This window comes from Halichoeres trimaculatus, unplaced genomic scaffold, assembly GCF_033239565.1.
Source record: "Halichoeres trimaculatus isolate MK-OKI-2021-1 unplaced genomic scaffold, fHalTri1.1 fHalTri1_scaffold_23, whole genome shotgun sequence".
NCBI classification, from domain to species: domain Eukaryota; kingdom Metazoa; phylum Chordata; class Actinopteri; order Labriformes; family Labridae; genus Halichoeres; species Halichoeres trimaculatus.
The window spans coordinates 20,388,475-20,414,833 of NW_027437201.1; the positions used below are offsets into that span (position 1 = coordinate 20,388,475).

Sequence of the window (26,359 nt, forward strand, 5' to 3'; positions counted from 1 at the left end):
TCTCATGAAATTTTTTGGGTTAATTCTAAAGAAATAAGAAAAAACTTTGTCTAATTATTACCTAAGCGCAATGAAATTTGCGGACCTCTAAAGTAAATTGTCACCAAAAATTACACCAGCTTCTGTGACCTACTCTTTGATCTGACATATATATACTATAAATCTTTAAATATTTTTTCATAATTTTACGACAAATAGAAATGATAAACTGTTTGAGGACAACACATCATTTTGACACTGGGTTACCATAAAATCATATAATTTCCATAAATAACAAACTTATAAAAAATGTTATATTTGTGCATTAAACTCTCTGAAAATAACCACTGAATGTTGTTAATTAGATAATTTAATTCACTTTCACTCAAATTTACACTTTTCTTAGTGCAACACATTTCTCAAAAATTTCTATATGTTTTCCTTACATTTCTCTTTTATTTGTTTTTACTGTTTGTTTTTATTCTGTAAAGCACTTTGTATCATTGTTTTTAAAAAGTGCAGTATTAAAAAGTTTTTTATTTTTAAGGCACACAGCGCGGTGTCGTCAGCGTAATATCGCTGTATTTTTCTGAATGATGCTTGAAGCTTGTGTTTGGGGTCTGATCTCACTTCTTTTTGCTGCGCCGGTCTTTCTCCACCGTCCCTGTTCCCAGTTTGGTCAGGCCTAGAGGATCGGCTGAACCCAGGTCATCAGAGGGGGTGGAGGCTGCAGAGGTCAAAGGTTAAAAAAGATGGTTATCAAACTTAACAATTTTATTTGGGATTCTTTTAGTTTCAATTTCAGCACAGCTGGTCACTGACCCAGTGATGCAGATTCACGCCCAGGTGCGCCGATCCGCCCCTTTTCCTTTTTGCCGAAGAGACGCCCGATAGACGACTTGATGCTTTTCTTTTTGCTGGCTTTGTGGAGGGAATCCTGGCTGGCGGTGGTTGCACCATCAGCAGAGAGACTAAACAACAGAAAAGAGCAGAAATGAGGATAGACAACACAAATCTTACAGATCCAAAGGTTAAAATGTGAGCAGACCTTCCTGAACCCACCTGCGAAATTCCCGGTGGTCATCCAGACCTGCTCCAGGGTGAGTGTGTGTCATCCGGTCCAGCCGCAGCGCTCGAGGAACAGGAGGGTTGGAGTCAATCAGAGCCAGTGCTCTGCATTCCTCGCCCTCTTTGCTGTTCTGCAGGGCCGTAAGAAACAGGTCAGTGTTTAAAACCCGCCTCATTAAAAGCTGATCTCTGCCAGGCGACTTGTTACCTGTCTGTCAGATTCCCTGGCGGGGGAATGAGGCAGGCGTGGCGTGGAATGTCCAGAGCTTGGTGGCGAAGGAGACGCCAACGTGGAGGAGGTGATGGAGGGAGTCATGTAGCCCCTCCCCACGCTGTCCCGACCTCCCAGTGAGGAGGGAGGAAGAGGCGAGGCATCGAGGGCCACGCTGCTGACCCGGCTCTCTATCTCCTCTGCTCTCATCTCTGTGCTCTCCTTCTCCTCCTGGATGAGCCTGGAAGGAGACGAGGAGTCATTCTCACTGTTCTTACCTTTAAAGGTAGAATCTGCAGGATTTCCCCTCCAAAAAATAAACTTTTACAGAAATAAGCCTGCTGAATCATCTCTTCTGTGCCTCTTTACATGTGTGTCAGTGTCTGTGTCTGCCTCAACCCCCTCCTCTGCCTGGATTTGGTAGTTCCTGGACGTTTTTAAGCAAAGTAAGTGTCGTAACCTCAGCCAATCACAGCATGCCTCGTGCACAAGTAACTTAGCGTGTCAATTAGCGAGTGGGAGAAGCTAATCAGAGAAGCTATGATAGCGAACATGTGTGTGTCAGTGTCTGTGTCTGCCTCAGCCTCCTCCTCTGCCTGGATGTTGATGATTTGGTTGTTTCTGGATGTTTTTGAGGGGAGAGTAAGCGCTGTTACCTGAGCCAATCACAGTGCCCAAGTAACTTAGCGTGTCAATTAGCAAGTGGGAGAAGCTAATAGGAGCAGCTACGATAGCGGATGTAGCATGGAGGTAGAAAAATAACCAAAGTGAAACCAAACAGAAGACAAGGGTGAAGCTTGGCTCGACTTTCACTTGGAACTTGGAGAGCGACACGAGACGAAGAGCGCTTTTGCTAACCAGGTATGTGTCAAATACCTGTGATTAGCTTGTGCTAACATTCTAAATAAGATGCACGGCTCTTGAGTCTCTTCACGTAGAAATGTGATGCTACAGGTGGTTGCTGGGATAGAGAGTGTGTTCATGTAGTCACGGTTGGAGGCTGTGGGTGTGGGCTGCAGCTGGCACTGAGCCCGGGAGGAGGAGCCCAGTTGGGGATTTTGTGTTTACTGACATGTAATCAAAAATCCTGCAGACCCTACCTTTAACCAGTAGGTAAAGAGTCAGGAATTAAGATAATGGGTCATTCCTGCTTGAACTACAAGTTGACGATTAATAAAAAGTGGAACATATCCCGTTCTTAACGCTCACTTTATTTCCTTGTTGATTGCCTCCAGCTGCTCCTGAAGCATGATGGCCAGAGTCTGCACATCCGTCTGTCCACTTGGTGAGAGCAGCTCAGATCCAAACAGAGTCTCCCTGTCGTCCTCATCGTCAGAGCAGCCTCCCTCCACGCCGCCCTCGTACCCAGGCCCCATCATCGAACCGCTATCCCACTCACCGTACTTGAGAGAGGGAAAGATGCAGTTAACCATCACCTCAAAAAAACACAACTGGTACATCAACAACGTCATATCCTGGTGTTTGAGATCAACACCTTGCCACCATCATCTCTACTGCCCCCCCACCGGCCGCGGTGCGTCCTCCTAACCACCACGCCACCAGAGGAGTTGCCGTATCCAGCCGGGAGGGAGCCTCCTCCCTGAGGGTACCGCAGCTCCGAGGCGCTCCCTGGAAGAGATCTTCGAAAAAGTGTGGAGGGGAGTGAGCTGACGCTGCCCGCCCTACGGTCAGATTAAGAATTCAGTCGTTACGTTGCTGCACGTGAAATCACAACGTGTCCATTTTCTGGGTACAAAACAACAACGAGCCACACAAATAATATGCATTCATAAATTCACGTCTTTTTTCAGCCAGAACAAAACACTCTGTGTACAGTATGAATAATTTATGGGCCAAACGGTAAAGTACAACACAGCCTAACAGGATGGTAAACACATATTTGCTCTAAAAAAAGAGACATTCTGCATATTGTAGCCCCGGGGAGACTCTTTTTTAATTTGTTTTCACTAAATTCAGGAACAACACAGTCCTGTAAAGGTTCACTGAGTCTCACCTGGAGTAAGAAGAACCGGGTCGGCCTCTCAGCTGATCCAGCTCCAGTTGGATCCGCTCCAGCTCAGCGAGAAGCTGCTCCTGAAGCACGAAGGAGAAAAACACACGAGGCGTCATTTCTGAGGAAAAACAACTTTTCTTTGTAATCATGACGCAGCGTGTTTGTGTGATTAGGTGGACTTCTCAGGAACTGGAAAAGTTGAATATTTAAAGGTCAGTAGACACTCAGAGTTGTGCAGAAATAGCGAGGGAATACCTTGTTAGCTATAAGATCATCCTGGATTTTCTTCATGTTGGACAGTTCCTCTGAGAGAGCGTTCTAGAGGAAGCAGAAAGCGTCTTAAAACCTCTTTTTCCTTAATGTTCTAAAACATATCTCAGCAGTGATCACCGTCCTTGATACCTTCTCCTCCAGAGCTGCCATCCTCTCTTTGAGGTGGAGCTGCAGCCTCTCGTTAGACTCCGACAGCAGCTTGTCCACCGTATCGGAGAGGCGTTTGTTGTGTTCATCGTTCATCTTTTCCCTCTGCCTCGCCTGGGAATAAAAAAAGCCACAAGAGAGGCTCCTAAGATGAGTCTGTTTCTTTACGCTTTACATTAAAAACATCCAAGGAGAGAAAAGTTGATGAAGTACCCGCTGCAGCTCCTGGTTCTTCTCCTCGAGCTGAGCTTCCATTTGCCGTAGTCGCTCCTCGAAGTTCCCGTGACGCTCCTCTGCCTAAATCAGAGGACGGAAAAGGGGAGGCCCAGGTCAGTGACAAGTTTGGAGACTGTAAATTTAAAATAATGATGAAAGGGAAAAAGGCAGCCACATCATAATGCTTCAATTCCTGATAGGATTGGGATTAAATGAAATTAAAAAAGGAAAAATAATAATATTAACATTATTTACCTTCGCCAAAGGGTTATGTTTTTGGGAGTTTGTTTGTTTGTCTGCGACATAACTCAAAAACTAATTCACTATTCTTGATGAAATTTTCAGGAAATGCTCAAAATGGGATAAGGAAGAAGTTATTAAATTGTGGAGGTGATCCGGATCACCGTCTGGATCCAGGACTATTTTAAAGGATTCTATCATTGTGAGATAGGGCTGTTTTCACCATATGTGTAGATAACTCCATGATAAATGGTCGGATTGCTTTGTAAAACAATACAAGACAAGGTCACCATAATTTCTGACAGATGTAAAAGTACGATCCAGATCCTGCCAATATTCTGGATACTAAGATCCAGAATATGAAATATGAACTGGGTCATAATAATTTTCAACACTGTCAGGAAACAAATTATCGTACAAACCTGTAACTAACACCAAATTGTAGCAGACAGTCTGCAGAAAGGGAGTATAACATTAAAGTAAGACTAAAGCATTTTTCTAGTTTTGTTTTCGTATTGTACTTATATTTCTATGTCATCAGGAATGAAATAAAGACAGGAAGCACCTTGTTGAGAGCAGCGACTCTCTGGGCGAGCTGGGCCTCGATCTCAGGCAGCGTCTCGGCCCTCTGTAGAGTCTGCTGGAGCTTCTGCTTGGCCTCATCCAGACGCTCCTGTAGCTGCCGGTTCTTCTCTTCACTCTGGATGCAGACGAGGACACAAATGTGAGGGATGAAGACCAGAAGTACAGTGCTTCTTTTTCATTCATGTTTTGTTGTTGTGTGCTGTTTTGTATGATGCTCCTTTAACCTCTGTAAAGTGTCTTTGAGTGTCTAGAAAAGTGCTTTATAAATAAAATGTATCATTATCATTATTATCATTTGTAAAAGTTAGATTAAACAGCAGTAAACGAAGCAGGTACACTGCAAAAAAAATGAAATCTTATCAAGGGTTTTTGTCTTATTTTCAGTAGAAAATGTCTTTGTAGACTTAACATGAGCCGCACTCACCTAACCTGTCCAGAAAAATGTCTTATTTCAAGTTATTCAAAGACAAAAATGAGGTTTGAACCGCATGGAACAAGTTTAAAAAAATCTGCCAATAAAACAAGAGAAAAGTTTCTGGTATTAAGACATTATTCTAGTTTCAAGCTAATTTTCCAACAATTTTTCTTGAATTTTTTTCTAGATTTTTTGTTTACTGGTTACAAGCAATTCAGACCTCATTTTTATGTTGAAGTAACTTTGAACAAGACATTTTTCTGGACAGAGAAGTTGAATGTAGCTCATATCAGGTATAACGAGACAATTTTTACTTAAAATGAGGCAAAAACACTTGATAAGATTTCATTTTTTGCAGTGTATTCTCACGTTGTTACCTGTCTGTGCAGCGATTCTTTGCTGGCCAGCTCGTTCTCCAGCTTGTCTTTGATATCATGGAGAGAAGTCGCCTCCCTCTGGGCGCTGAGGTACCTGCAATCATCAACCAGATGCTGTTAATTAACACTCCTTCATAAATGTAATTAGTTACAAGGGAAAGTTAGTCTTGTGTTTCTTTTTTGAAAACCTTTAATTTTGCTAAAGAATTCAGTTTTTGAGTAGGTTTAGCTCTGGGACATAATGTTCATGCCTGTTTTTGCCTTTTCCATCCTGAAAATGCTCGGCACTGGCTCATATTAAATCCAGGTCAGGCCAGAGTGATCCAGGTCAGATAGACTCGCCAATGCTCCTGATTTAGGAGGGATTCTCCTGCTTTTTTAACCCCCGACTTGCAATTTCTCCAGATTAACTCCTTATTTTTTAGTCTGGTCCTGTCATCTCTCATATTTTTTCAAGTCAAAACAAGTCGTCTACTTGTGCCTTACATTCAAACCTGGAAAAGCATCTCCCCTCTCTCCCTGGAGTTGGTTTGATCCAAAGACGCTGCATGAGATCCTCTCTGACTGCAGGTTGCACAGACATACACAGGAAGCTGTGTGATATTTGTTGCTGAAAAGTTGACTTTAGCGTCAACTCATTACTCGTGTGTCTCATAGACTGTAAAAAAAATGGACATCATCTTGCTCGGCTTGGAGTGAGGTCTCCACAAAAACTGCTCCCCTGCAGTATAGGTCAAAAAAATCCATCTCCCCAGTCATTCCAGATGGGCTGAGGTCAAACTTTAAAACTTAATACTCCTCGTAGAAATGTTTCTCACGTCTGATTTTTGTGGTGATTTGAAGATATCATTTGGCTGTCGAAAGTTTCGTTTTCATTAGTTATAAGAGGTTAAAAACGAAACTTTACATAAGGTTTAATGATGAATGACAGCTGCGGTTCTTGTGTGTTTTTTCCGGGGATTGTAAAATATGTCGGGAGGTAGAGCCAAGAAGTGATTAGACTCTCGAAAGAAGAAAAATTATTATTATTTTTGTCATCCGGCTACACATGCTGCGCCTGTGATGAGGGAATTTTGGCTTCAAAACTGTACAACGATAAATGGCAGAGCCACGCTGTCCACTCTTATACAGTCTATGGTGTGTCTGATGCTTTTTCCAACATTTTATTTGCAGGTTGGATACAGAGAAATGCGCCTCATTTCACTGTCGGTAACGGTAATGACGTTATAACGTTTGAAATGGGAATTAATTAGATTCCTCTTAACTGAAAAAGTAACAGTGTAAAGTTATGGCTTTGGTTTAATCCTTAAATTTTTCAACCCTTCTAAAAAAGAAACAAAAGTTCTCCAAAAACACATCCATGTGTTTTTCACACAGAGCAGCATTCCCAGTGACGGTTTTGTCAAACAACTTTAAACTGCATAAAGACGTGTCAGGACACCTCTGCAGGGCTGTCAGCAAATAGGTGAAGCATGTGGTTGTTTTGCTGAGTTAATAATGCTTAATGTGTGAAACATTTGTTTTAAAAAGGCGTTAAATATGACTCCTCATGAAAGCTAAGAACAGATTTATCCAAAACAGTGAAGGGTACCTGCGTTCTAGTGTTGTTATCCTCTCCTCCATGTCCTCCCGTTGGCACAGGGCCTGGTAGGAGGAAACGTACATCAAGAATAACCAGTCTGCTTATGTTTGACACTTTAACATGTAACCTCTAAATCTACAGTAACACATCATAATGCTTCATTTCCAGACTGAGACGTGTCTTTAATCCCTCCTAACATATGCCCACTGTGGTCAAATATACACCAGGATCCCCGGGACTCGAGGGAGCTCAGGGCTTTGGCCAGGGAGAGACAGATTGGCCCTACAGACCTCTTTCACTTCCCTTTGGAGCTTCTGATTGGCCTCCTCCGACTTCGTCACCTCCCTCCTGGCGGCCGCAAGCTGTTCCTCTATTTCCCCAACCTGACGTGACACAACAAAGAGACACGAGATGACACAGTTTGAACCTCTGTGACTCAGTGTTAACTGCTACGGCACTGAGTGTAAAAAGACATGCGACTGATTCATCAGGAGTATCTGCTCGGTCAGCGTTGGACTCTCAGGGAGCATCTCTGACACAAGTGTAACATGCAGAGAGTCTGACACATCCGTCTTTTCATGCTTTGACCAGAGAGTCAGGAAGCTGATTAAGACACTGTTCTTCATCTCACAGACTTTTTCAGACAATGCTACGGACAAAACTCTGAAAGTAGATTCTTATTATGTCCTTTTATGCTCAAAATAGTTCACTGCTGGCTTTGCAGAGTGGCTGCAATACTGCAACTGGCCACAAGAGGGAGGAGGGAGACCAGCAGAGGGCCTGAAGTGGGAGCCCCTCCTTCCTGGGATGTGCTGTCAGAAGTACTTGGGGAAAAGCTCCATTTAATGGAGTACTTTAAAGTTATTTATTAAAATAGTCAGTGTTCATTATAAAGACTATAACAGAGTCCAGCAGAGAAACACACACACACACTCTCACACACACGCCTGTTTTTCTACACCTGTAAGGACTGTTACAAACCTGCGATGTCAAACTGATCATTTGGTTTGAGATCATTTGAGATCATCTTTGGTCTTTTTAGGGCCACAAACGTCAACACATGAATGTCCCAACACGGCAGCACAAAGCGGTTTTGTAGTCCCCATAAGGGCACATAAACAAACACACACACACACTCACCTGGCGGCACATGAGGGCCAGCCTCTCCCTGAGCTGGGAGAGTTCAGCTCTCTGTCGTTCAATCTCCCCCTCTCGTTGTCTTTCAAGCTCGCTGTCCTCCACGCCGGCGGAGGGGCCGTTTGGTAGTCGCTGTAATCGTGACATTGTAGAAACAACGATAGCGATGAAGAGGAGGAGTCCAGCTCAGGATGTAGATCAGTATTTTACGGTAAGACGTGGAACTATCACAGTGACACACCATGGTACCCATACATCTACTTTTCTACGGGCTTTCTTGTCGCTATCACAAACACAAAACTACTGGAACCAACATGCAGAAAACCCTCCCTTACATCTTTCCCGCCGTCCACCCCTTGCTGACGTCTTTTAATTTGGTCTTTTAAAGAGATTACCTGGAGAGAAGGAGACAAACAGGAAAAAGACAGAAAACCAGTGAATGTTCTGCCTCCTCATCGAGCTTCATCTCGTTTCAGAGGCAGGAAATTCAGGAAATTCTCCAGATGAGACTTTACCTCTTGAGAAGACGCAGCGAGCTGGTCCTCTAACATGGACACCCTCTCGAGGGCCACACGGAGCCTCTCTCGGACCTGTGAGGTAGAGACGGCGTCAGTATGATGACTCTCATGGGGCTGAGAGCTTTAATACTTTTTGGGACAAATACCCTGTGAGATTCAGGGTTTTACCCTTCGCTCGGAGCGGCTGGTCCAAAAAGCAATCAATCTGAGTTCAGTAAGGCCACAGTCAAAGGAGGGGAAGAGGACAGGGACATGTAGCTCTTATTGAATCTGAATGTAAGAAAACTAGAAGGTTGAACTATAAAACATGCTAACATGCTAAAATGCTAGAAATCGTCTATTTCCTGAGTTTACTGGTTCAGGATATTTAAATGACTGTGGATAAACAGCGCCATAAGACAAAGAATTTGCACATAAACTGAGAGTATGAGGAGTTTGAGACAGTCTTTTAGAGATGTCAAGACATGGCAAGCTAAAATTCATCAAAAATATAAAATGTATCGTATATGTTTTGTCATTTCCAGGCAAGAAAAACAGGAAAAGTAAGAAAATAGGAGTGAACAGATCCCCTGTTTGAGCTTTAATACCTGAAGTAGCGCTAAAACAAACCACAAATCTATAAGACATTTAAAAATCTTTCATTTTAGGTCAAAAATAAACTGCTTTTTAAAATAATTTCACACTAAAAGGTAAAGTCTGCAGGATTTTCTGAAAAAATAAAAAAATCAGCTTTTACAGGAATAATCCTCTAAGCCTCTATACATGTGTGTCAGTGTCAGTGTCTGTGTCTGCCTCAACCCCCCTTCCTGTGACTGTATGTCGATGTTTTGGTTGTTTCAGGATGTTTCTGGGCAGAGAGTAAGCGTGGTTACATCAGCCAATCACAGCAGGCCCTGGGTGCGAGTGGCTTTATGTGTTGATTAGCGAGTGGAAGAAGCTAATCAGAGAAGCTACGATAGCGAACATGTGTGTGTCAGTGTCTGTGTCTGCCTCAACCCCCCCTCCTCGGCCTGGATGTTGATGTTTTGGTTGTGTCAGAGCGTTTTAGAGCAGAGAGTTAGCATTTTTAGCTCAGACAATCACAGCATGCCCAGTGTCACTGACTTAATGTGCTAATTAGCGAGTGGAAGAAGCTAATTGGAGCAGCTACGATAGCGGACGTAGCATGGAGAGAGAAAATCAACTGAAGTGAACCGAAACTCCAAACAGATAAAGCGTTTTCCTCAACAAAGGTGAAGCTTAGCTTGACTTTCACTCGAAGAGTGATGTGAGTTAGCTTTTTGCTAACCAGATATGTGTGTCAAATACCCGTAATTAGCTTGTGCTAACATGCCAGTCTCTCCCACGTAGAAACACGATGCTACAGGTGGTTGCTGGGCTAGTGGGTGTGTTCACGTAGTCAGGATTAGATGCTGTGGGTCCAAAGAGGAGAAGCCCTGTTTGAATGTTGTTTTCCAACAATTAACGGAAACTCCTGGAGACCCCATCTCTAAACTTTTTCACTTCATGGCAGCAGGGTCAAGCTAGCAGGACACTAATGTTATATCATGTAAGTTAGCAAGGCTAGCAAACTGTTGAATTTGTTTAAATCTGGAACAGATTATGAGAAACTGCTGAAATAAAAGGTATCAGGTCTTTGTTAGCTCGTTTTAGCTATTCAGGCCAACCTGATGAGGAAAGGTGTTTGGTAGTAGCTAACCGCTAACACATGACCCCTTCATGTGTGTACATTTTACATGGTTCATTCAAGGTTTTTTTGTGACATCTTCTTGGGAAAAGTCAGGTAACAGTGAATGAGGTTGTGTTTGAATCATAAAGGTAGCGATCTACAGTCTGACCCACCTTCTCATCCAGGGCCTTATGGTGCTCGAACAGAGACTTGAGGGCCTTTAGGACTTCCACTTCACTGGAGACCCCCGCCGGGGACTGGGCCTGTCTTTTCACCACCGTCATCCTCAGACTGCGCTCATGGCGAGACACCAGACACTCCAGGTGCTCCAGCAACAACTACAGGAGCGAGGACGGGGATGTGACAGGAAGGAGGATGCAGAGGAGTAAGGAGGGCAGCGGGCAGCATTTAGGGACAAGGAGTGAAAGGGGGGGCGATGAGGATGGCAGATATGGACAAAAAGAGTCACGAAGAGGAAAAACAGAAAATGAAACAGTGTCACACCCACACAAGCACAATGGGTGAGAAAGATAACACTGAGGCTGTTACAGCGCTAATAGGCAAAATGGCCGCTAAACATCTTACACGTGTGTTGTTTCTCTCCGCCTTGAGCTCAGCGATCTCCTCCTCCCGCTCCAGAAGCTGCTCCCGGCAAACGTTCAGCTCTTTAGTCAACACAGCAAACTCCTGTGGAACACACAAGCTGCGTTCAGGGGCGAGGAAAACAAACTGTTTAACGTTTTAATAGTTTCACTGGTGTCTGTTTGGCTGCTGGAGCTGCAACCAGAGTCTACAGGAGTAAATCATCGTTAAGGCCACACGCAGACAAATCTACTGATGCTGCTCCCTCCAAACACACACAAACACACACAAACATGGATAACACTAAAAATACACATGGCTGAAGCCCTCCAGAGACACACTCTGTCACACACCTGAGACCAGGCACGTATGAAGGCGTACGTGATGTAAACCTCCATAATCATCATGCAAATCACTGACACACTTTCCAACACCACTCTCTCTGGCTCATCCTCCTCTGTGAACTCGCATTCACGGATGGATTACATCACACTGTTACACAATGGCTCTGCACTGGGATGCACAGGAGAGGCCCCGAAAAGCACAGCATCGATATGTCATTTACAACACCGCTGGGAATACGTTTCCAAACTCCTGCACCGGGTAAGAAACGGCGTGCTAACAGGAGAGCGTGTTTTACATTTCCTTAAACAAAAGGGAGAAAGCGTCAGGATTCATCGTACGCCGGTTTCTGTCTTTGTGTCTCCATGAAACGGCATCAAAGCCCTCAGCTCAGAGACGACGGCAGGTTAGGAGAAAGACGACGGGGAGTTTAGAGTCAGGATTACCTGCTTTGTGATTCAGAAAGATCTGAAAGTAGACACATTAAACTGCTCTGTGTTTGTATGGAGGAGGGAGCGGGATGTATACAGATGGTGACACAGTGGGTCCGTTGGCTCGGAGCCTTATGGGATCCTTTTTTTGTTTGGACGGGGGTCAGCTTCTCTGCTGGCTACTCTTGTCCTTTTTTAGTTTCTTCCCTGTTTTGTCTCAATCTCCCTCCATCAGCTCTGCCTCACATCCCATGAAACGATTCAGGTTCTGTGTGTACGATGTGATGAAAATCTCACCTGGAAAACTCATAAATTACCCATATTTCATCCTAACCATCTGCAGTTGTGTTCATTTTCCAGTCTGTTAATAACTAACTTCCTGTTTATTTTAGAATTCTTTTAGTTCAGCCGTTTATTTCTTTTTTTTTTTTTTATGTTTTTTTTCCATCTCTACAATACATGGTTAAATTTAGAGGACATCACTGTTGGATCAAAAACTCCACTAATTTAGAGTCTTAAAATGAGCAACCTCACCGATTTTTATTGGAACAATAAAACGACTCACAATCAAAATCTTTTTCTTCTCTTCCTATTTTTACCTATCCCTCTTTTGTTAACATAACATTATTTTGGGGGGTATTTTTATTATTATTCTTTAAATAAAATAATATATAACAGTAAAGATAATAATAATAATAATCATAATAATAATAATAATAATAATAATAATATAAGAATAGAATTGAATTTATTCGTCATTGCAACAAGTACAACAAAATTGCAAATCAATAAATTAAAAATAAATAAATAAACAAAAATCAAAAATAAATAGATAAATTTATAAAAATAATAAATTATAAATAAAATAAAAAATATAATCTATAAATAAAAAAATTGTAAATAAATTAATTGATGAAACTAAATAAATTAATAAATTAAAGTAAATACTGTCTTTATTATTATTATTATTATTATTATTATTATTATTATTATTATTATTATTATTATTATTATCATATAACAATAATAATTATATATTCATTAATTAATACTTTTTTGTATTTATTATGCTGTATTTTATTTTTTAAATATGTTTGTATGTGTTTATTCTCTTCTTGTCTCTATGATGGCCACTCACCGAGCCTCAATGAGTTTTATTTGCCCCTCCTGCACATCTCCTGATGTTATCGTTGCTTTGTTCAATTCTGTTTTGTTTTGGTCTTTTACCAAATGATTAAATATGGTTAATTTTTTGTGTTCATATCACATACGAGCAATAAAAAATAAAAATAGAAAAATAATAATAAAAAATAATAATAATATTACTAAAAATGTCACAGGTACCTGTGAATTAAAGTCAGTTATCTCTAATCATAGTCAGAGTTGTCAACATTGCATTGGAAAAGCATGTATAGTTAGTGATTGGATGATGACGTGCTTCTCTTGAAATCTGATTGGCCACCCTAGCTGCAGCACCCAAATGCTGAACTATGATTGGCTGCTTTCCTTTATAGATTTAAGACTTGTGTTAAAATCAATATCTTAGGCTTTTTATGGCCTGTTTGGGCAAAATCTTATTACATTTTGGGGCTCCGAATTTGGGTCGGCTGCTTCCCTCATTTGCACTTTTTACTGTGGCTTTTGAACTTGCAGCCTTTTACTGTATTGTGTTTCTATTTTTCTATTTTTCAGGAAACAAAGACGCATAGATTGGGAACTCAGGAAAGAGAGATGGGAATAACATGCACTTCAGGGTTGCAGGTGAGAATCTGATCCGTATAAGAACTACAGCCTAAGGGGGGCACAAGACTTGACCACTGCGCACAAACTGCAACCGTTTAAGTGAAAAAATGCACACACATGAATCTGCAACACTAATTGTAGTAGTTAAAGCAGATGTAATTAGTGGGGACAGGAAGGGTTAATTTACTCCAGTGTTACAGCACAGGCTTCCTGCCAACCCTGCAGACTGATCCAGCTGCAGATCAGTCCACACGAGCTTTTGCTTTTGGTAGGGAACAAAATATTTTTTTTAATTGACAAACTGACAGACATTAAACAAAGAGACACATTTTAATCCTTTATGTTTAAAGGTCAAGTCTTTAAATTAATTTTGTCTCGTTGTACCAAGAGTCCAAAACAAAAAGAACAACTTCTAAACTATGGTGCAAGTGTTTGAATTTACCCATAATTCACCTGGGAGAGCATGCTGCACTGAATGCTCCATTTTACTTTGTGAATTTCACGTGAGGATTATTACAGTCTGTTTACAGAAGGTGACTCATCGTTTCCCAGAAGGCATTGGGAACAGTAGTGTACTGCCTATTGTAACTTGTGGTTACCTCGTTTGTTGTTTTCATTTATTTGTATTGTGTTGTTTCTTCTTAACTGGATTTTAATTAACTGTAAAGTGACCTTGAGTGGTATGAAAGGCACTTTTAAATATTTTATTGTTATTAGTTTTATCATTATTATCATTATTATTATTATTATTATTATTATTATTATTATCTTTATTATTATTATTATTATTATTGTTTATTATTATTATTATTATTATTATTAGTTTTATCATTATTATTATTATTATTATTATTATTATTATTATTATTATTATTATTACCAGTATTATTATTACTATTATTATTATTTTTATTATCATTATTATTATTACCAGTATTATTATTACTATTATTATTATTATCTTTATTATCATTATTATTATTACCAGTATTATTATTACTATTATTATTATTTTATTATCATTATTATTATTATCATTATCATTATTATTACTATTATTATTATTATTATTATTATTATTATTATTATTATTATTATCATCATCATCATGGAGACATAAAGAGAGAAATCAGCGATGAATCCTGGCGCTTTTCCCCTTTTGTTAAGAAAATGTAAAAAAAACACGCTCTCCTCTTCCCCGTTAATGACCTGAGCGATATATCCCATCATGCCCTGGTGCAGAGAAAACCCAAACGACGGTGCGCTGCATCCAGCTCACTCTGTGGGAAGTGATGGGGACAGAGTGAGTCTGAGATTTTGGACACGAGCAAAGAAAAGCAGCTCAGCCACGGAGGATCTATGAGGAGGAGATGTGTGGTGTTCTGCCTGAAAAATGACCAACAGTGAATCAATTATCATAATATTTTCTGGATGCTCAGCTTTTTAATTATTAACAATGTTTTCAGCTCTTGAGATTTAATGTAACTTTACATTAAGATTTTTTTCATTATTTTTTGAAGTAGTAAATAGTATGAAATATTTTTTTTCAGTAAATATTTTAGCGGAAAAGTTGTGAATATTTTAGGAGACTCGGCTGTATCATGTCTGATTCCTTACATTCCTGTGGAGTCCACCTCTCTTTTGGAAAGTTGAGTAAATCCATAGACTGTATCTCTGAATACTGACTATTTAAGAAAGTATCAGCCCAGTTACAGCTGTTTTTTTTAACTTGTTACAGCAATTCAGACCTCATTTTTGTATTTAAATAACTTAAAATAAGACATTTTTCTGGACTGGTCAGGTGAATGTGGCTCATATTAAGTCTAAAAAGACATTTTCTCCTTCTAATAAGACAAAAACACTTGATAAGATGTCAGTTTTTTCTGCGTAAAGCTAATTAAAGAACAATTCGTGCTGAAAAGACACCAAAGTCTTGAAGAAAAGAACTGGATGCTGAAGCAACAATAACAGCAAACTGTCCTTGTTATTAGTGTTCGATAAAATCTTCAAATTCCATTTATAATTAATTAGCTACATTACCAGAACAAAAGAGAGTTCCAAGAAAATCAAAACTATAAAGAGTTATTAGTTTCCAGCATCATTAATCATCCACTGAACACACGGTCAGCAAACATAATAAAAGCTGATTAAAGAGGAAACCGTCAGAGGATAATCAGAATATAAACTCTGTGAAACTGTTCGAACAACTTTACTGAGGAAAACTCTGAATGTGCAGATAGATTTAACTCTGTGGCTGCAGCTCCGTGTGTGAAGTGACACTGCAGAGGCTTACTGTCTCAGGAGCTCACAATGACACACACTCAGAGAACACACTCATACGTAACGAGGTACTGATCGCAGAGGATCAACATCAGGCCTTGTTCACCAGCTGCTCCTAGAAAGCAGATTTTTACACATTAACATGGTTCTCCAAGAGATTCTGATGCTTTAAAATATCTCTTTTAAGCATTTTACAGTTTTAAATATATGAATATGTAAGTTTTTATTTCAGTTATGTAATGTTTAAGACTTGGGGGCCAATCCCAATCATCCTTCTTACCCCCTCCCCTTCATCTTCTGCTTTAAGCGCCAAGGGGACGGGGGTAAAAAAACATCTCTTAGAAACAAGACGCCACTCTATCCCCGCAACATCCACACCCTAGACAAGGGGTCTTCAACCTGTGGCTCTGGAGCCTCACATGGCTCTTTGACCCCTCTAAAGTGGCTCATGTAGCTTTAAAAACATATTATTGAAATAAAGGATTTTTATTTTTCTTACAGAGGGAATTAATGATTAAAGACACTGAGACTAAATAAAATCATGTGTTAACTGCTAATGCGCAAGCTTAATTTACATTCTTGTTATGTGGCAAAACATTAGCAAACAACTAAAAATGATGACTTAAGCAATATTGTCAATATGTGAAATCAAATTCAAGTATTCCTTAAAAAAAAATTATAATAATTTTTGGAACTAATTAAATGTCACTTGTTTTTTACATTGGAAAATTTTGGAAATCTCAAAAAAGACATTTTTGCCATACGTTTTTAAATTTGCAAATTTTGTAAATTCCTTTTTTTTCACATTTAATGATTTTTTTATTTTAATTTTTAAAACTTTTGCAAATTTTTGAAATTTCAAATTATTAATTTTTTTTTTTAATGTCTTGAAATGAAAAACTAAGACATCATATCTACAGTTTCATGAGTTCAAAAAACTTCTTGTTTAGATAATTATTCACTGGGTTTTAATTATTTTTTATTTTTTGCAAATTGCATGATTTTTTTTGCAATGCTTTATAAATTTTAATTTTAGAAAGTTTTGCAAATTTTTTGAAAAAACAACAAAAAAACTAAGACATCATATCTACAGTTTCATGAGATCAAAAAACTTCTTGTTTAGATAATTATTCACTGGGTTTCAATTATATGTACAATTTTAAAAACATTTTGTCTTTATTGTAAAGATAAAGTAGATTTTGTGGCTCCTGAGTGACTTTAATCAAAGTTAACTAAGGAAAAACAGCTCCTATGAAAGTAAAGGTTGCAGACCCCTGATCTAGACGCTCTCTTCAAACACATTTTCACAAACTGATGATAAACTGGTGTTGGATTAGGGTGACAGACTCACAGAGAACAGAGTAACGATACAGCTAAGCTATGAAAAGCTAACGTTAAGCTAATGTTACAGTATTTAGAAGCTATATTACGTAGCTTCTGCTACTGAACATTTGTTGGTGTGTTCAGTGATGAAAGTTGATATTCTGCTGGAAACAGTTTCATCGATGTATGCTAAACGCCAGCATATTAATGGAATTCCTGATGTACGTTAGCATCAAGCTAGCGCTAAGTGCTCTATATCGTTTTTGGTAGATTAGGAGCTAATTAACAAGTTGAATGGATTAAAAATGACTCTCTTGTGCAAGACTATTACACTTGTTTGTGTGTTCATTGATGAAAGCTGCTATTTTCCTTTCGATGTATGCTACCTGCTAGCATACTTCTTGTCAGAGAGTTGTGTATCAGTGGGCTCTCAGGGAGATCTCTGTAGCCCCAATTTTACCTTATGCTTTTAAAAAAAAGTACAAACACATGAAGTAAGAGGTATATACACATGATTAAACTTACGTTAGAGTATGATTGACCTGAAGCTCTTAACTTTAAACACCAAAGTAAGTCTTCTAGCTCAGGCTAGCTACTGTTAGCAAATTACCGTCAAAGCTCCAAACTAAACAAAAACACTTACATTTTAAAATCTGTATACAATTGTATACCAGGAATCCCCATGCCACCGCACACCCCTTGACTACACTTGGAAGTTAGACTTAAAAACTGACAGCTTGCACTTTGACCTTTATGATTTATTCAGATTAAGGGCTGGTACAGGAAGTGGAGCAACAGATTCTCATTTTGTGGCAGAAAAAATCCCACTCTGGAGGCCGTTTTGGAAAGTTTGCAATTTAGGTCAGCTAAAACATTTCCATGTTAACAAGCAGCCAAAACACAACAAAACTTTTGAGTTGACCACATCAGACCTACAACCCTCATGAAAACAAACGCAAGTATAAATGAATGAAGGTCAAAGTCACCACACGACACCCCCATCACCTGACTGTGTTCCTATGCACAGATTGTGACTACACACACTCACACACACACGCTCGTACCTGTGGCAGAGCGATGGACAGCTGCCTCTGAAGCGACTCCTTCTCGTGTCCCAGCTCGCGCAGGCGGAGCTGAGCCGTCCCCAGGCTCTCCTGCGTCTCCCTCAGGTTCTCCAGCAGCCGCTCCCTCTCCGTCAGCATGTTGACCATTAAGGACTCCAGGTTCCCCGTGCTCCCTCCTTCGTCCCCTCCGCCCCTGGGCTCCCCGCCTCTGAAGCCCCCTCCTCCCATTGCACCACCGGGGCCTCCAACTCCCGCCCCGGCAGGTGAGGAGGGGCCTCCGCCGGTCCCGCTCCGCCCATCCTCAGATATGGTGGGCATCACCTCGCACATCATCATGAGACCGTGGCGTGTGTGTGTGTGTTGAGTCGGTAAAGACGGCTAAAGAGCAGAGAGTGTGTGCCTGGTGTCTGCTTGTGGTGTTTATGAGCTGGTTCTAAAAGTTTAATGTAGAAAATATAAATCTTTACATCTTCAAAAATATCATTCCTTTGGTCTGCATGTCTTCCTCTGCTCAGCCTTTTTAAAAACCTCTCCCTTATTTATTTATGCCTTTGCTCACTTGTCTTCCCTCACAAAGTCCCAACCTGCATGGTAAGTGATCAGAATGCTAACGTGCCCCTGTGTTATGCAAGAGGCAGGAGCATCTACGGGGAAGCCGTTGTGTGGGTGGCGAGGATTGGCGGAGGGTGAGGAAGGGAAGGAAAGGGGGTTACGGGAAAGGAAAGGAGAGAGAAGAAGGGCTGATGCTCCTAAATTGTGTCCACGAGGCAGAACTCCTCACAGCATCGGGGTTAAGAGCTGAAAAAGAGAACAGGCCAAGGATTAGATCCTGCTCAGTAAACTTCAGCGTGCATTAAGCAAATTAAAAAGACACGGGAAGCAAGAGGGAGAGCGTAGTTCAGACAGCATGGACTAATGTAGGTCTGAGAGAAAATGACAGACTTTTTAGATAGCATGCTGTTAGCATTCTGACATAAAGATCATGTAAACATACATGCTAACGTGACCACACACTGCATTAAAGAAGAGTATTAGCGTACAGAAAACCCTGTCCTTGTATGGCCTCCATTTCTGTTTATTAAATTTAGGAAAACAGCTTAGCTTAATTTAGCTTAGCTTAGCTGGAAGAAGTAGAAAACAGAAGCCTTGCTCTGTCTAAGGTTTAACTGCCACTGAAGCTAACGTCACAAGTGTGTAAAAACATGAACATAATCTCACCCACTCATCTCTGAATAAAGGTTTAAAGCCAAACTGTAAACGTCTAACTGCCGCAACAAAGAGGTGAAGCTGAGCAATCTGAAGCTTTCTGTTACGTAGTTATCGCTGCTGTGCCCCAATTGGCAAATTTACACATAACTAATAGTGTTTATTGTGATTCCTGCACTTTTGGGGCTTGCCTCAAGTGGGCACTCGAGGAACTTCTGTTTTGGTTTCAGCCCTGAATCTCAAAGAGGCTCTGAGCAACACCTTTGGTTGGAATCGTGCGCACAGGTATGATGATATGACTCTCAACAAGGCGTGTGTTTTTTGAAAAATGAATGAAGATCAGATCTTTTTAACTCTCCTTTTCTTTGGTCAACACCATGAGGTAAGGTATTTATCAACAGTTAGGTAGAGCTACAGCTTGAAACGTAACGCCAGCTTTGTAATTTAGTAGCGAAATAGGTAGCCGGCTTTGTGTAGCTAGTGGCGATTGCTCTAAGACTGCAAGGGAAGCTCAGCTTCCCCTAAAATGTCCCCAAAAAAAGTGTTGATATGTTCTGCTGTGTGTATATTTTATTGACAAAATATGAGCAAGAACTCCTTCCTCTTTAGTTCAGAATCAGCTCCTATCACAGGAAACTGGCTCCACCTCCTTCTCATTCATCCCCGCAGCGTCTCAGCGCTTTAACACAGTCGGACGCTCAGCGTCTTCTGACTTCAGCGGGGAAGCGTGGAGTGGGTTGTTCCACTGTGGAAACTGGACGGTCATTGGATAAACGCTGGGCTTTGTCCCGCCCATCGGACGCTCAGCGTCTCTGGGGGTCTATGAGGCAGTGGGCTGGGATGCTAGGCTTCTGCATGATGATTGGATGATCTGTCTGAGGCTGAATCCCTTTTTGATTGACAGTGAAATGAGCCAGTCAGAGATCTTGAAGTATAACCCTTCACCGGAGCATCTTCTCAGTTGTTCTGGACTGATCCGGAGGATTTATCGATTCCCAGTGAGTTTACTTTTCTTTAAAATGACGAGCGTTGTGTTTAAAGATTCTCTCTCTTTTCACTAATAAGCAGCTACAGCTACATCTGTGGAGCTTCTCCCCCTGTCACTCACACTTACAGCCTGTCGTAGTCTCACGTAGCAGCTCCAGCTGCTAACAAGCTGACACTGAGGGTAGAATTTACGTTTAAATAAATTAACAAATTTATGATGTAGGCAGGAAAAAAATGAGCTTCCCCTCCTTGACTGACCAGCAGCCGCTACTGTATGTAGCGCTATAGTGTTCTGAGACCTGTCTGTAATATGTTAGTGAATCTTTGTTAGCTACTAGCGCTCATCAACCAAGCAGAGCTAACGTAACCTCACTCTTCATTTCATTGATTGACTCAAGTTTGAACAGACCACTGCAGAATAACTGCTGACTGTGGGTTGGAATGAACATTAGCACAAACAGATTAGCCCTGTTAGCCTTTAGCTCGTGCTCTATCTCTCTCCTGTTTAGCTTTCTTCTGCTCTTCTGTCTTTTTTCTGTCTGACAGTTAGGCTCCAGTGTCCACCATCACTACAAAATTAATCACAGAAATCGTTTTCAGCAGAGAAAAACACAGATCTCTCTTCTCACTGCTAAACTGTTAGCTGCACGTTTAGTTAAGCTTTGCTGCTGTCAGATAAATGCTATAGCATGCTTAGCTAAGTGTATCAACTGTTAGCTGAAGCCTCATGGTGCATTCAGTAAACAGACTGAATGCACTATGCGTTCAGTTTCATCCAGCTTTAGGTTGAGATGAGATGGCTTTCATTCCTTCTGTTAAAAAAGTGACTATCTAGTCTTTATTATATTTATTTACTGAAAAACTCCCTCTAATCAGTTTTGTTGTAAAATATCTGCATACTTTAATTTACTTTTCTAACAGCAGAGAGGCTCTGGCTCACGCTGCAAAGCCTGGGCCAAAATGCTATGGATTCAGCCAATCAGCTTTATTATAGTGCCTCGTGTCGCTCTCTTCTCTCCTCCATATTCTTCACTGTCTAGTCCATAATACTCAGGGGCTTACACTGGCCTTTCTACTTTTAAGTGGTTTGGACTGATTTAGTGCCCCATGCAGGTTTCCTTACGTCAGTGAGACTGGGCAGCACAATACAGCGTGTCTTTGTCCAACCAAAATCATCCATTTTGTGAATCAAACCTATTGAGCACACAGACCCGAGCAGCAGTGAAAGGAGCTGTGCCAGTTTCCTCATTATTGTTATATGGATGTACCAAAGGTGGGGACTGCTAGCTGGTTACCGGAGGCCTGATACACACACTGAATTAGCTCCTCATGCTGGTGAGCTGGCTACAGCTCTTGGCAACGTCACCGAGTGTCCCACTAAAAAAAAAAACAACTCACTTCCTTTCTGGCTCAGCTGATGGATTATCACTGATGCGGGACGGAGTATTGACTACATTTCCTTAAAATACAGAGAGAGTTTCAAATAAAAGACTCAGAGTCTTCTGCAGAAGTAAAAGCTGTGCATCGGAGTGACCTGCTGAACTTTACAGCACCTAAAGTAAAAAGTAAGACATATAGGGACACATTAGGGGATTGCACCACCCTCCTCTATGGATAAATCAGGTCTCAATAGCCCTGTTTCCACCAAGCAGTCAAGGTTGGGTCAGTACGGTTTGGTATGAGTTGGATCAGTTAAGCCTGGTCCTGTTTGTGCCCCCTCATGGTAGCCAGATGCTAACAGCCGCATCAGCTACATTCTAACACAAAGGTCTTCAACTTGCGGCTCTTTGACCCTTTTGCTGTGGCTTCTTCTAGCTTTATAAAAATCTTAATGACATAAACCATTTTATTTTTCTTACAGCAGGAATTGATAATAAAAGGCACTGACAATAAATAAAATCCCGTGTTAACATTTAGTTGAACTAAATCTTCATCCCATCTGTCAATAAAGCCTGCCACCGCTCTACTTCACCTCCTACAACGTCAACAGCCCACCAACTTTCCATGCACCTGTGGCTAACCTCAAGTTTTACAGCCCTGGGAAGATAACTACATCTACAAAAAGACTAATCTGGAAGAAAATACAGATTTTAATTCTGTGTGGATGAAGTCATTTCACTGCCAACATGCCTGTTTAATATACATGATTGAAATGTGGCAAAACACAAGCAAACTACAAAAAATAATGAGTTAAGCAATATTATCAATATATGTTATCAAAGTCAAGTATTCTTTCAAAAAAAAATGATTTTTTTCAAACAAATTAAATTTTGATTGGAAATTTCAAAATTAGTTCTTTTTTTTCTTATTTATAACATTTCAATATACAGTTGTTTTAATTTTCTGCACATTTTTATTTTTATTTTTTTTGCAATGAAGTCATTTTCTGTGTACTTGCAACTTTTTATATTTCACTACCTTTAAATTTTTGAAATTTTTTAAAATTTAATTTTTGATTTTTGCAAATATTTGAAAGAAAAATTGTTTTTGGTAATTTTGGAAATTTTAAAAAATCTTTGAAATGTCACAATCTTCTAAAATTTTTTGCAAAATTATAACTTTAATTTATTTTAATATTTCAGCAAATTTTTTAAATCAAAAATAAATAGAAAAATTAATAAATTAATAAATAATTGCAAATTTTGGAAATTCCTTAATTTTTTGAAAGTTTCGCTAATTTAAAAAATTTATATCTTTTATTTTGAATATCTGAAAAATTATTGTGAATAAACCAACTTAGACCACCATCACATGTGCAATTTCATAAATTTGAAAAACCTCTTGATTTGATAAGTATTTGCTAGGTTTTTACAATCTATAGAATTTTATCCATTTTTGTCTTTATTGTGGAGATGAAGCAGATTTTGTGGCTCTGCAATTTCTTTAATCCAGGTGAGCTGAGGCAAAGTGGGTCTTATTAGGATAAAGGTTGCAGATTCCTGTTCTAGCATGACGCCATAGCCACGCGACTTAGTGTACCCTGCGAATAAATCCAACAAAGAAGAAAATCAAGCAACGATGGAAGATATTCTTTGTGATTTCCATGTGACTCTTTGTTACAAATAACAATCAAGCTTTATTTCAAAGAAGGCTGTGTGTTGCTAGGAGAAATGCAGCAGCCGCTGTCGCACAGGAAGTGACGATTCTTTACACCAATCAACAGACTGTACTGTTTCTAGCTCCACTTTAGGATTGGTTTAGCCTGGCACAAACTGAACTGAACTGCTTGGTGGAAACGGGGCTGATGTGTCTCTTATTTGCCTCTTTCCTGATCAGACTAAAGCGAGCGCCTCTGTTCAGACTCTTTCCCAAAGGGTTCTTAGAAACCAAAGACTACAACAGCGTCTGATTGCTTCTTTGAGATCAGACTGAAAATATCCTTTTGATATTCACGAGCTGGACCTTGAAACACCAGAATGACTTCTTCAGTAATGCCCTGTAAATGATAAAACCTGTGGTAATCCTGGAGCTATTCATCGTCGTCGTTTCCAGCAGCTCCCTGCAGCAGGGCAGCATAAAGTAACTGCTGCAGATTATTGTATGTATTGTAACATTCACTGCTGATCTCACAGTCATAGTTCACTGCACTGGAGTCATGTGATGAAGCCGAGCAGGAGAAAAACAAAGCATTCATGGCTGGAGTTGTGATTCAGTGCAGGCCAAACATCGCTGTGCAGCCTGCAGTTTGGACTGAAGCGTCAGCTGTGAGGTCACTGAGCTTTAGGACCTGTGTGTTCATGAATGTGTGTGTGAAACGAGGCAGAATGAGAATCTAATCAAGGTCTCGTGCATCAGAGTTAAACTGTAGATTATCAGGAAGCCTTTGAATTTGACAGATGAAGCTTATGCAGAAATGCTTAAAACCTGCAGTTCCTTGAGTGTCCACTGGAGGCTGTCCTAAATCAGTGGAAGCTGCATACCCACATATTTATTAATGCCTATCTTTACAGCTAAAATACACTTTTCACAGCCTTTTACAAAGGATATCTTTTGTTGGGAGCCCTCACTTCTCTATCTAGTTATGTTGAAATCCTGAGCATCTCTTTTTTGCAAATTAGTGCCACAGATGTTTTGACGAGGGACAGACTGATAATATTCACATGCACATATTCAGTCTTCTCTGTCTGCAGGTGCTACTCTGTCTCTAGCATCGTCCCATCTGATTGGTAACATACAGAGAAATCTTTTGGAAAACTTGACTTACTGTAGAAAACTTTAGGTAACTATTTAACTTTTAAACACATGCTTAAAGGCTTGAAACAAAGTTAAGTGTTGTATTATCCCAAATTTTGATGCCAATATTTTAAATTTCACTGCAAATTAATATCGGCCCAAAATATCAGTTTTCAGCTTCCTTAACTACTGATTATTGGTATCAGTATCGGCCCTGAAAAAAATACATCGGCCTATTTCTAGTTTTGACCAACCAGAAGTCTGACTGTAGCTGCACGTAGGTAAGGATGTTCAATATCACTTTTTAGGTGATACTCTAGGTCGTACTCACCGATACCGAGTACCGATACAACTACTACTTTTGATAAATCAAATTTCAATTAGCAGTGACATCATTTTGATCAAAGACAGCACAGTCACTCTGACATTAAGTCCAAAATAAAACTCAAATAAATCTCTTTGAGCTTATGATTTGTTTCAATTAATATTTAAAAAATAATATTAAAAGTGCAAAATGAAACTAACAACTGTCGGAGTTTAAGTATTTTTTTTAAAGTAAACTGAAGTGCAAATTAAAAAAGACTAACTGTTAACTGTCTCTGGTTCATTCATGTTGTCTAAACAGGACAGGTAAGATGTTTAAGATGTTCTTGCTTTGAGTATCAGCTGCTGGTATCGGCAGCCCTCATGAGTACCAATACTTTGAAAAAAGGCTGGTATCCGCCTGATACCAATACCTGGTATCAATACTCGCCCATCCCTACACGGAAGGTAGCTGAACTGGACGTTTGGCCTTCTGTCCGTCACATTAAGGTTTTCCCACAAGGCGTCAGCTGTGGATGAGCTTAGAAACTTTATTTCAGAAACAATCAAAGATTTAACTGAGATATCATTCAAGTTTTACACAACCTAGGTCGTCGAGACTCTCTACACTGAGACAAAGTTTCAACCAGTGTCGGCTGCTGGTCAGTCAAGAAGGGGAAGCTAATTTTCTTCCGGCCTAAATCGTAAATTTGTTAATTTATTTAAATGTAAATTCTACCCGCCGTGTCAGCTTGCTATTAGCTGGAGCTGCTACATCAGACTACGACAGACTGTAAGTGTGAGTGACAGGGGGAGAAGCTCCACAGCTGTAGCTGTAGCTGCTTATCGGTGAAAAGAGAGAGAATCTTTAAACACAACGCTCGTCATTTTTAAGAAAGGTAAACTCGCCGGGGATCAATAAATCCTCCGGATCAGTCCAGAACAACTGAGGAGATGCTCCAGTGGAGGGTTATACTTCAAGATCTCTGACTGGCTCATTTCACTGTCAATCAAAAAGGGATTCGGCCTCAGACAGATCATCCAATCATCATGCAGAAGCCTAGCGTCCCAGCCCACTGCCTCATAGACCCCCAGAGACGCTGAGCATCCGATGGGCGGGACAAAGCCCAGCGTTTATCCAATGACCGTCCAGTTTCCACAGTGGAACAACCCGCTCTACGCTTCCCCGCTGAAGTCAGAAGACGCTCAGCGTCCGACTGTGTTAAAGCACTGAGACGCTGCGGGGATGAATGAGAAGGAGGTGGAGCCAGTTACCTGTGATAGGAGCTGATTCTGAACAAAGATGAAGGAATTCTAGCTCAGATTTTATCAATGAAATGTTCACACAGCAGAACACATCACCACTTCTTTAGGGACATTTTAGGGGAAGCTGAGCTTCCCTTGCTGTCTTAGAGCAATCAACACTGGTTTCAACCAAGACTTTAAAGACATTAGACCTGGTCAATGCAAAGCCGGAAGGAAATGCTGAGACTT

General features: G+C 40.4%; 1 protein-coding gene across 4 annotated transcripts in view; it reads right to left on the bottom strand.

Moving 5' to 3' along the window:
* The window catches only part of LOC141784776 (liprin-alpha-3-like), a 37,879-nt gene that overhangs the window by 8,832 nt on the left and 2,688 nt on the right, over positions 1 to 26,359 (bottom strand). For 3 of the 4 annotated variants that reach the window (XM_074662639.1, XM_074662641.1, XM_074662642.1), the window contains exons 2-21: positions 18,197 to 18,994; positions 11,017 to 11,118; positions 10,605 to 10,769; positions 8,760 to 8,834; positions 8,580 to 8,639; positions 8,248 to 8,376; positions 7,398 to 7,490; positions 7,117 to 7,169; positions 5,526 to 5,619; positions 4,714 to 4,848; positions 3,906 to 3,989; positions 3,675 to 3,806; positions 3,528 to 3,590; positions 3,273 to 3,352; positions 2,754 to 2,940; positions 2,468 to 2,661; positions 1,256 to 1,499; positions 1,042 to 1,178; positions 802 to 950; positions 610 to 706 (exon numbers count right to left, since the gene is read on the bottom strand). In XM_074662639.1, coding sequence (XP_074518740.1) covers positions 610 to 706; positions 802 to 950; positions 1,042 to 1,178; positions 1,256 to 1,499; positions 2,468 to 2,661; positions 2,754 to 2,940; positions 3,273 to 3,352; positions 3,528 to 3,590; positions 3,675 to 3,806; positions 3,906 to 3,989; positions 4,714 to 4,848; positions 5,526 to 5,619; positions 7,117 to 7,169; positions 7,398 to 7,490; positions 8,248 to 8,376; positions 8,580 to 8,639; positions 8,760 to 8,834; positions 10,605 to 10,769; positions 11,017 to 11,118; positions 18,197 to 18,532 — 2,609 coding nt within the window. In that variant the 5' untranslated portion in view covers positions 18,533 to 18,994. The remainder of the gene's footprint in view (positions 1 to 609; positions 707 to 801; positions 951 to 1,041; positions 1,179 to 1,255; positions 1,500 to 2,467; positions 2,662 to 2,753; positions 2,941 to 3,272; positions 3,353 to 3,527; positions 3,591 to 3,674; positions 3,807 to 3,905; positions 3,990 to 4,713; positions 4,849 to 5,525; positions 5,620 to 7,116; positions 7,170 to 7,397; positions 7,491 to 8,247; positions 8,377 to 8,579; positions 8,640 to 8,759; positions 8,835 to 10,604; positions 10,770 to 11,016; positions 11,119 to 18,196; positions 18,995 to 26,359) is intronic. The other variant, XM_074662640.1, reaches the window with a different exon arrangement.